At 42.3% G+C, this 11,569-nt stretch overlaps 1 protein-coding gene across 1 annotated transcript; it reads right to left on the bottom strand.

Annotated features, from left to right (window-relative positions):
- Positions 1-5,201: 5,201 nt before the first annotated feature.
- LOC132777812 (crk-like protein) lies at positions 5,202-9,878 on the bottom strand. Its single transcript, XM_060780286.2, has 3 exons — positions 9,547-9,878; positions 7,795-8,250; positions 5,202-5,863 (listed from the first exon to the last, which is right to left on the bottom strand). Exons 1-3 carry the CDS (start codon positions 9,718-9,720, stop codon positions 5,738-5,740), a joined length of 756 nt encoding a protein of 251 aa, XP_060636269.1. The 5' UTR covers positions 9,721-9,878; the 3' UTR covers positions 5,202-5,737.
- Between the last annotated feature and the right edge of the window lie 1,691 nt (positions 9,879-11,569).

The following is an 11,569-nucleotide window of genomic DNA, read 5'->3' as shown; positions in this document are numbered from 1 at the left end:
CAAGGGTCTGGAGAACAAGCCCTATGAGGAGCGGCTTAAGGAGCTGGGCATGTTTAGCCTGAAGAAGAGAAGGTTGAGAGGAGATATGATAGCCATGTATAAGTATGTGAGAGGAAGCCACAGGGAGGAGGGAGCAAGCTTGTTTTCTGCTTCTTTGGAGACTAGGACGCAGAACAATGGCTTCAAACTACAAGAGAGGAGATTCCATCTGAACATGAGGAAAAACTTCCTGACTGTGAGAGCCGCTCAGCAGTGGAACTCTCTGCCCCGGAGTGTGGTGGAGGCTCCTTCTTTGGAAGCTTTTAAACAGAGGCTGGATGGCCATCTGTCAGGGGTGATTTGAATGCAATATTCCTGCTTCTTGGCAGTGGGTTGGACTGGACGGCCCATGAGGTCTCTTCCAACTCTTTGATTCTATGATTCAATGATTAATTGTATTGTATTGATTGTTTTTCTTATTGCTCTTGTTATTGATGTATTGTGGGCTTGGCCTCATGTAAGCTGCACCGAGTCCCTTGGGGAGATGGTATAAATAAATAAAGTATAATAATAATAATAATAATAATTATTATTATTATTATTATTACCACTATTCTCTTTTCTACATAATCACCAGACAATTGGATACATTTCTGCCAACGATGAACAAGTTTTCTGAAGCCGTCACGGAAGAAGTCGACACTCTTTTTCCGCAACTAGCATCTCACAGTTCTCTCAATGTCTTCATCAGAAGCATAATTATGTCCCCGCAGATCTTCTTTCATTATCAGGAACAGATTGAAGTCAGACGGTGCTAAATCTGGACTGTATGGAGGATGCCGTACGGTGGTGAGGTCCAGTATCTGAAGTTTTGCTGTGTACCCATCATGCACAGATCTTCCGTTAGCCAAGCAAAGCAATAATGTGACCCATATGTTCTTGTGAAATGCTAATTATGCTTGAAATTTCTCTCTGAGTGATACGACGATCATCCTGAATCAATCTGTCAACCTTTTGTTTGTGAAACTCAGTGGTTGCTGTCACAGGACGTCCAACTCTTTGTTTGTCACGAAAGTCAGATGTTCCCACCTCAACATCTTTAAACTTACTCACCCAACGACGCATAGTATTCACATCAACACAATAACCATAAGCAGCTTGCATTCTCTGATGAATCTCCTTTGGAGTGACACCTTCTGCTGTCAAGAATTCAATGACTGCACATTGCTTAAGTTGTATTGACCGACCGTCTGCGCAGGGTTCCATACTTTGCACTTTAACAACACAACTGTTCAATGCTAAGGCTTCCCGCCAAAATGGAACTGTAGAGGAGAGTCTACTGAACAAGCCAGTACCTGCTGCATACCAGTACTGCCATCTGTTGAGTTACGAAGGTGGAGGCATTACTTTTCATTCAACCTTCATACATCTACACTGTAGAATGAATGCAACTTGATAATCAATGCAGCTTGACATTGAGCCATGACAAGAATTAAACTGTCATGGTTCATTACTATGAGATCCTGGTATTGTACTTTAATGAGGCCCCAGCACTATTGAGCAGAGAAGGCTCAATAGTACTACAGTCTAGCTCAGGCATGCCCAAACTTGGGCACTCCCGGTGTTTTGGACTTCAACTCCCATAATTCCTAAAAGCCTCAGGCCCCTTCCTTTTCCCCTCAGCTGCTTAAGCCGCTTATTATTATTATTATTATTATTATTATTATTATTATTATTATTATTATTATTATTACTATCCTGCCACTTTAAAATGCATAAAAATGATATACCCTTATCTAAAATGGTAAGGAGGCCCCTTACCATTTTAGGTTCAGTGGGCTAAACCGCTGAGCTGCTGAAGTTGCTGACCGAAAGGTCAGCAGTTTGAATCTGGGAAGCAGGGTGAGCTCCCGCTGTTATGCCCAGCATCTGCCAACCTATTAGCTCAAAAACATGCAAATGTGAGTAAATCAATAGGTACCACTTTGGCGGGAAGGTAACGGCTCTCCATGCAGTCATGCTAGCCACATGACTTTGGAGGTGTCTACAGACAACGCTGGCTCTTTGGCTTAGAAATGGAGATGAGCACCAACCCCCAGAGTTGGACAGGACTAGACCTAATGTCAAAAGGAAACCTTTATCCTTACCATAAAATGGTTCAGATATATGGTGTTTCCCCTATTTATTATTTTATATGTTGTTGTTATAGTCGGCCCTCCATATTCATGTATTCTGCACCCAGGATTCAATTGTCCACAAAGAATGCTTTTAAAAAGAAATCCAAAAAGCAACCCTTGATCATGCCATTTCATATAAGGGACACCATTTTACTACAGCATTGTATACAATGGGATTTGAGGATCAAAAGATGCTAGTATCCACAGGAGGTCCTGGAACCAAAGCCCAAGCAATACATATCTCAGGAAATGACTGCAACAAAAGCAATTGTGTTTTCCAGTAGATATGTCATCACTCTTAAGATGGACTGATACACATCCTTTGGGAGGTAGAAGATGTTCTCCTTTTACATGAAATATGTAGTGCCTCGAGCACAAAACAAGTGTGGACCTGAACAAGAGACTTCCTTGTAACAGATGGATAGGAGAAACAACTGCAAAATCTAGGCAACTGCAACCAAATCATGTGTAATGGGCATGTTTAACCAAAAGAACTGGGAATGATTAGCTTTTAGATGCCTTCAAATATCTGAAGGTCTGTCATGTAGATGACCTAGACATGTTCTTTGTTGTTCCAACAGACTGTGCTGGAATTTATAGGTGGAATTTATTTTCTAAAGGTTTTTGTCACTGCCATCAAGTCGACTTGGACTTGCAGCAACCCTATAAATGAGAGAAAGGTAGATTTGGGTCGAAAATTGGGAGAATCTTCCCAATTGTGAGCTTTGGGAAGTAGGTTCGCTGTCTTTCAAATGGCTAATGGAATGCCATCGCAGCATCCTCATATATTAAGCAGGAAATTAGAATTAAATGACCGACAGGCTCTCTTCCAAGTCTTAAATTTATGTGATCGTTCTCTGCTTAGACAGAAGACATATTTTTCTGTTCAGACATCTAGACGCAAGACACAGAGGGTTTTTGAATGAATAAACAAATATGGTTACCTGGATAATGATAACCTAGGGCCCTTCCAGACAGTCCCTATATCCCAGGATCTGATCCCAGGTTTTCTGTTTATCCCAGATTATTATCTGGCAGTGTGGACTCATATAATCCAGTTCAAAGCTGAAAACCGGGGATGAGATCCTGGCATTTAGGGCCTGTCTGGAAGGATCCCTAGAAACAGTAGTTGATACGATAGTAATTTCCTGTTTGGTCTACTACAATCTGCTGTATGTGGGGCTGCCCTTAAAGATGCCTTGGAAAATGCAGCAGCCAGAATCACTGATCAGAGAAACACATCCAACATGGTCTTATTGGTTGCCAGTATGAATTCAAGGTGGTGAGACATTCAAAGCCCTAATGGATTTGGGACACCAATAGCACAATGGGCATCTCTCATGCTTGAGATCTGATGAAGCAGCCCATCTCTGTGACTCCCCATGTAGGGAAATAGGCCTTTGGATCATGCAATAAAAGGCTTCATTTGCTTTGGCACTTCAGTTATAGAATATCCTCCCCCGAGAGGTCCTTGTTGGCCCCAACACTAGTGTCAATATGTATTTTGCAAAAGCCTTTGGGGGCTATTAAATTTTATATAAACCTGCACATGTGTATAGTTCTAAATTGTCTGGTTTTTAACCGATTTGGTTTTAACTTGTTCCCAAATGACACCATCTTCTGAAATAATTGACCGACTGGATATTGGTGAACTTCTACTGCTTCCATGATGCCTTACTACAGTGGTTCTCAACCTGTTTTGGCCTATGAGTCCCAGAAATCCCAGCCAGTTTACCAGCTGTTAGGATTTCTGGGAGTTGAAGGCCAAAACACACAGGTTGAGAACCATTGCCTTAACTCTCTTGGAGGCTGGCTAAACCTGATGGGAACTGGAGAGCAACAACAGATAGGAGGTCGCAGGTGCTGCAGCTCTGGGCCCATCTACACTGACCATTTAACGCAGATGGAACTGCATATGCTCAGCGTAGACTCATATCATGCAGTTTGACTGCATTGTAGAGGTCCCACCTACACTGTCATTATAATGCAGACTGAACTGAATTATATGGTAAGGGTAGACTCATATAATCCAGTTCAGTGCAGTTAAGCTGCATTATAAGAATCTACACTGAGCATATAATGTAGTTTGATATGCACTAAATGCTCAGTAAAAATGAGGCGCTTGTCTTAAAATACATTTGTCAGAGACCTTTATTTCTGTGTGTATATGTATATCACACACACACACAAATATATAATATGTATATCAGGGTCCCCTGGTGGTGCAGTGGATTAAACCGCTGAGCTGCTGAACTTGCTGACTGAAAAGGTTGGCGGTTTGAATCTGGGGAATGAGGTGAGCTGCTGTTGGCCCCGGCTTCTGCCAACCTAGCAGTTCCAAAACATGCAAATGTGAGTAGATTAATAGGTACCACTTCTAAGGGAAGGTAATGGCACTCCATGCAGTCATGCTGGCCACATGACCTTGGAGGCGTCTACGGACAACACTGGCTCTTCAGCCTAGAGATGGAGATGAGCACCACTCACCAGAGTTGGACACAACTAGACTTAATGTCAGGGGAAAGCTTTATCTTTACCTATATGTGTATTTGTGCTTTTTTTTTTTAAAGTGTTATACAAATCTTGCCTTTAAATACTATGCTACTGGGAACCCTGACTGTACCGTGAAGCTGTCAGTGAAGATCCCAGAACAGAAGAGCCAGAATTCTTTAATCAAAGAGATATAAACTGTATTACAGGCTCTCATAAATGTGTATATATATATCAGATTAGAAGGGAAAAAGACGCTGTACCTATCAAAGCAGGAGCTGTTGGTATGCATGGGGAGTCCGTCCTCATCCTAAACCAAAATGGTAGGCTTGGCAAGACGGCAACAGATGGAAACCAAGGCTCCGCAGCCAACAAGTGTGGCATTTGCTGCATTCTCCTCCTTCCTACAGGAATAGGCTATGATCCAGATCACCATGACAACCTGCAAGGCCTAGGTTGTGATGCTGGTTGCCCTAGCAACACTGCCACTTTCCCCCCCACCTCATCCACGCTCTCGGGGCCCCTCCCCAGAAGGAGGAACTTATCAATGAGGAGTACTCTGCAGGAAACTTTAATTAACAAGGCGGTTTGGAACAGACAACAAGCGGGATGGGGTTCCTATGGGGGCGGCAAGACTCTGGTCACTCAGGTCCAAGTCAATGACAGCAGGGTCCGATGAAAAATACACACAGCTAAAGGGGTCAGCCATGAAAGGTCAAGAGCCCCTGGGGTCACAGGGCACGGGAGGCGGAGTAGCACGTCATCAGAATCGGAAACCACAAGGCCAAAAGAATCACTGCGTTCTTAGGGAGCAAAGATGGAGCAAGTTGAGTACCAGGATGTTTAAGAACAGCCAGTGAAGGAGCAAAGCTCTAAGTCAATGGAGTTCAAGGTGGAAGAAGAGGTCCATGTCCAAGGAGCCAAACTATCAATGAACTGGGTGATCAATAACACCCATCGGGGGGAGCTTAAAGTTTCAAGGCTCATGTCAGGAGGTACAATGTTCAAGGGGGCCAGACGATCACAAGTCAGAGTTCAGGGATCGTGACTCCTTATAGGGAAAGGCAAAGTTCAATGGATACATCACACACTCAACTGGCTTCCTCCGGGTCCAGGACCTTGACGTGGGTGAAAGGGAAGTGGCCGCGGCGTCCATTCAGCTCGCCCTCCCATTGGCCGTTGACGTTCATCTTGGTGACAGCAATGAGGTCACCCACCTATGGAGCATAGTGAAATGAAAACAGAATTCAGGAACCAGAGAAAATGAGGCCATTTGTCCTCCCTCAGTTCTGTGAACTGTCTTTCCCTTTATCTTAATATTTATGTCAAGTAACCCAAATGGCAGATCTGGCAGAATGCAAAGGAATGATAAGAGGTAGGCTGCTGGGGATGGCACGAGTGTAGTTTTAATCATATTTTTGATTAAATTGTTTGATAATTTTTATATCAAAAGTCGCCCCCGGGCTGAGAACAGCGGTATATAAGCAAAGCAAATAAATAAATAAATAAATAAAATATCCAAATGTTTATACACTTGCTCTGCTTAAATTGCATCATGCCATGCTCCCAGTAGCGCAATGGGTTAAACCCTTGTGCTGGCAGGACTGCTGACCCAAAGGTCGGAGGTTTGAATCCGGGGAGCGGAGTGAGCTCCCATCTGTCAGCTCCAGCTTCTCATGCAGGGACATGAGAAAAGCCTCCCACAGGATGGTAAAACATCCAGGTGTCCCCTGGGCAACATTTTTGCAGATGTCCAATTTTCTCACACCAGAAGCGACTTGCTGTTTCTCAAGTCACTCTCGACACAGAAAAAAAATGCCATGCCTACTATCGGCTGCCTTGAGTTACTATATTGGGAGAAAGGCAGGATAAAAATAAAGTAAGTAATAATAAATAATAATATCACTCATCTTCACTGTTTTTTTAAAATATCTTTGTTCTCAGGGTGACAATGAATAGCTTGATATGTGAGTGGAGTTCAGTAAGAGTGTAAGTAATTATCAATACCCCACACAGCTTCTAAGCCTACTATATTCCAGTATTTTCTTTCCCTCCTTTCCACCACTCATGTTGCCCCCCAACTGTTTAAACCTCTGCTAAGTCAAAGAATCTGTTGTCCACTAGGTGTTGCTATCTGCAGCTCACATCCTTCATAACTGTATTTACTTTGGCTGATGGGAGCTGCAGTCCAACAAAAGCTGGAGGACCTATAAATTACAAATTTCCATTAGTTCCAGTTGGCATAACCAATGGAGAGAGACATTTGCAGCAAAAACCACCTGAAGAGCTAGAGTTGCTGCTCCAGAGAGAACTGACTACTACTTATCCTTCAATGTGTTTGCACATTGTATTTCAATCTTTGCACTGTTATTTTAATATATGCATTTCATATAAATGCATTTTGATATGTGTACTTTAGATAATGTTTTACGATGAAGTGTTTCTAGCCATGTTGTTCCCTGTCTCGAGCCATGAGGAGAAACAGGTCAGAAATAATAATAGTACTATTTATTATTAGTATTTGATACAAAACAAGATTAGTACACAATAAACAAGATCAATATGCTGGCTTTTGTATTTGATCACACATTGGACACTTCCCAAGTGTCTAGGACTGTGTGATGTAGCGGTAAATAGTGTGTGCAGATCCAAGCAGGGTGGTCTTTTGCAGCTGATAAATGGTAATTTTGTCAGTGTTGGTTGTTTTGAAGTGCAGACCAAGATCTTTAGGCACTGCACCCAGTGTGCCGATCACCACTGGGACCACCTTGACTGGCTTGTTCCAGTCTTTGCAGTTCGATCTTTAAATCCTCATATTGTGTAAGCTTTTCCAGTTGCTTCTTGTCAATTCTGCTGTCACCTGGGATTGCAATTTATTATTGGGATTGCCTGGGAAATAATAATAATAATAATAATTATTATTATTATTATTATTGTTGTTGTTGTTGTTTTTTGGGGGAAAATCTGATTTGCATGATTTTTGGTTTAAGGGAGGAAGGAATGCTAGTCTTAAACTCTGTACTTTCAACGAAGAAAAGCACATTGCCTGCTGTGAATCTGCAAGCAATATTGGGCACGCTTTGTTCACATAAAAGCCAGATACGTATTCTCAAAGTGCACCTATAATAATGACCACCCCATAACGTACCTCAAAGGCCAGTGCTGTCTTGTCACTGGCACCGGGCACCCGTCGCTGCACTGCTCTTGCTATTACGGGAGCATGGCGGGGGGCCCCATGGCTGCTGGGGTGAGCATAGGGGCACGGCTGGACATAGGGCACGGGGATCATGCCAACGCGCCCATCAGCACGCTGTGCCGTCCACCACTGCTCTTCAGGCTTGGCCAAGACCCTCAATGGTTCCCCTTTGGTGAAGGGGAGGTCCTCTTGATCGCGACCGACGAAGTCGTACAAGGCTCGAACCCATTCCCCTGCAGGAGGTGGCTGGGCAGAGGCAGGGGCTACCACCCGTCCCACAGGGGCTACTAGAGTGGTGGTGTCCAAGTAGTGGAGGCGGTAAAAGTCTAGCAGAGCAGGGAAGCCATCAAACTCATGCTCCCCGATCCGTAGGCGCCCGGGGAGGCTGTTGATGATGTAGTGCGATACCTGTGAGATGCAAGAGGGAAAAGAAAAAGATGACTGTCACATCAGTGCTCTAAATGGCCCTCCAACATCCAACCTCTTATGCATAACACTGTCCAACACATATTTTGTTAGCCCTGTTTGACCTGCTGATTCCAAAAATGGCACCCGTTTTCCCCCTCTTAGCTACAGTCTTTGAGATAGAGAACATATGGCATCTACCAGTCGCCATCTGCTCACCCATAGGAAATCATGATAACTAGAGCTGATGCAGTCTATCCAATGCAATTTTCTGAATCAGTGCCCCAAATAACCCCAGGAACAGGCCCAAAAACCAACACACCAAGAATTTATTTTTGTTGGGCTATATAATCAAAGTGCCTCCCAAGTTCTTCAATTACTCCAACACAGATCCTCTTATCTCTCTATATAAAAGTAAAAATATGTTTGTTTATATATGTGTGTGTGTGTGAATGATCCACAAAGGCTCCTTCTGCATGGTTTGATGGATCTGGACCAAACTTGGAACACATACTCATCACGGTCCCACTTAAAACAACCGATGGGTTTGGAAGGAGTGCATGTGTGTGATATGGGAGATGGGAGTTTTAGTCCACCCACATCCAGAGAGCTGTGTGAATCCAACCAACAATGGATCTGGACCAAACCTGGCACATATACGCATCATAACCAACTTAAAATACTGGCTGGGGTTTCTTGGAGTTGGGGAGGGGGATTGACAGAGAATGATAGGAGTTGTAGTCCACCTACATTCAGAGAGGTGTCTCTCCTACCCACGATGGATCTGGACCAAATCTAGCACACATGGCCATTATAACCAGCTTAAAATACCTGTGAGCATCGACTGAGGATGATGGAACTTGTAGTTCACTCACATTCGGAGAGCTGTGGGAATCGCGCCATTAATGGAACTGGACCAGAACTTGGTCCATATATTCCTTAGGCCACCTGAAAGTACCTAACCCAGGCACTGCTAGGTACATAAGCTAGTCCTATATAATAATAATAATAATACCTCTGAGGATGCTTGCCATAGATGCAGGCGAAACGTCAGGAGAAATGCCTCTAGAACATGGCCATATAGCCCGAAAAAATCCACAAGAACTGAGTGATACCAGCCATGAAAGCCTTCGACAATACAATAATAATAATAATAAATATTATGATTATTATTTTAGGGTCATAGAATGATAGAGCTGGAAGAGACTGCAAGGGCCATCCAGTCCAACCCCACTGCCATGCAAGAACACCCAATCAAAACCACTCCCAACAGATGGCCATCCAGCGACGGGAGCTTACCTTAGAGTTCTCGCTGACGGAGAGCACATAGTCCCCAGGGCATGTAGTGCTGTCTCGGACCAGAAACGTCCCGTGCCGGTGGCCCTGAAGGCAGGCGGCTGCTTCTTGCCGGCTGAGCGCCCCCATGTACCACTCATGGGCATCCCCAAAAGCGGACATGGCTTGGGGGAGCATCAGAGGGTGGGCAAACCCACCGATCCCAGACAGACTCGTATTTATTCCCAAGGGAAGTGACACAGTCTGGAAACACCCTTCTTAACTGGGAAGTTACCCAACTGGAAATCTCTCTTGTAGATTCATTTAGCAGCTTTTGCTTCTTTCCCCCCCCCCCCCCCCCCCCCCAAATTTAGGGCGACCTTCAAAGAATTATATGTAACCCTTCACAGTGGAAAAAAAATGTTCTTTAACATGTAGTTCCACCTCAAATCATCCAAATGTAATATTCCTCCTCCCTCTATTAGTAACAGCCGTATATATACATTTTTTCCATTAAAGAAGTATCTTAGGAATGCAAATTAAAGCTTCTGCGCTGAAATCCTTAACATAAATGGAGTGTCATATATAGGACGATACAGTTTGCAGGAATTATAGCTCACTTTCCAAAATAATGCACTTTACTAGAAGTTAATTATCTGCTCAAAGCGATTCTACCAAAATGATGATTAATAAACAATACAAGTAAATAAAGGCCCTATGCACAAGGCAACACATACGTGACCTTTAGGTTCTCTGGTGTCAGGCAGTTTCTACAAAATTAAGAGCATTTATCAATGCTCTTTAAGGGCATTTTGGGAAACAAACAGTCCACAAAAGATCTCCCCCAAGCAATATGATATGATTGCACCTCCAGGTTTCTGCAATACCTTTAGAGTTAGCAGTACCTTACAAAACTGTAAGATGCTGTTATAGTTTAAAAGGTAAATAGTTACAAATAATGATTTCCTCCCCAAATGGAGTTGCTGTACAAAATGGGCAGAATATTGGGATACTATAATCACCCCACAGGAAATTCCTAACTCAGATTGAATCTAAAATAATTATAATTATCACAGAAGAGATTTTCTCACACCAATCAGCCAAGCTCTCACTCCCTATTTCTGGAGAAATCCAGAGCACCACAATTAAATCTGGTTTTCCCCCACAATTCGGAATATCCCCAAAACCTGTTGTGTAGGCATGAAATTAACTACCCTTCCCACAAACAAAACAATATAGCTTTGATGTTATACAATAATAATAATAATACACAAAATATCCTCAATGCTGTACAATAATAATACACGCACACCCTACAAGTAACCCTAAATTGAGAGCACCCTAAATTGCAGTAATAATAATAATAATACACAAACAAAATAATAATATAGCTTCGAGGCTATATAATATTAATAATACACACACACCCTACAAGTAACTCTAAATTGAGAGCACCCTAAATTGCAATAATAATAATAATAATAATACACAAACAAAATAATAATATAGCTTTGATGCTATACAATAATAATAATAAATAATAATAATAATAATAATACACGCACACCCTACAAGTAATCCTAAATTGAGAGCACCCTAAATTGCAATAATAATAATAATAATAATAATACACAAACAAAATAATCCTAGAATCATAGAATCAAAGAGTTGGAAGAGACCTCATGGGCCATCCAGTCCAACCCCCTGCCAAGAAGCAGGAATGTTGCATTCAAATCACCCCTGACAGATGGCCATCCAGCCTCTCTGTTTAATATAGCTTCGATGCTATACAATAATAATAATAATAATAATAATAATAATAATACACACACACCCTACAAGTAACCCTAAATTGAGAGCACCCTAAATTGTAATAATAATAATAATAATACACAAACAAAATAATAATATAGCTTTGATGCTATACAATAATAATAATACACACACACCCTACAAGTAACCCTAAATTGAGAGCACCCTAAATTGCAATAATAATAATAATAATAATAATAATACACAAACAAAATAATAATATAGCTTCGAGGCT

Source organism: Anolis sagrei, chromosome 6 (assembly GCF_037176765.1).
Source record: "Anolis sagrei isolate rAnoSag1 chromosome 6, rAnoSag1.mat, whole genome shotgun sequence".
Lineage (NCBI taxonomy): Eukaryota > Metazoa > Chordata > Lepidosauria > Squamata > Dactyloidae > Anolis > Anolis sagrei.
Note: the sequence above shows the minus strand (reverse complement) of the source record. Positions and strands in the feature narration are given on the sequence as shown.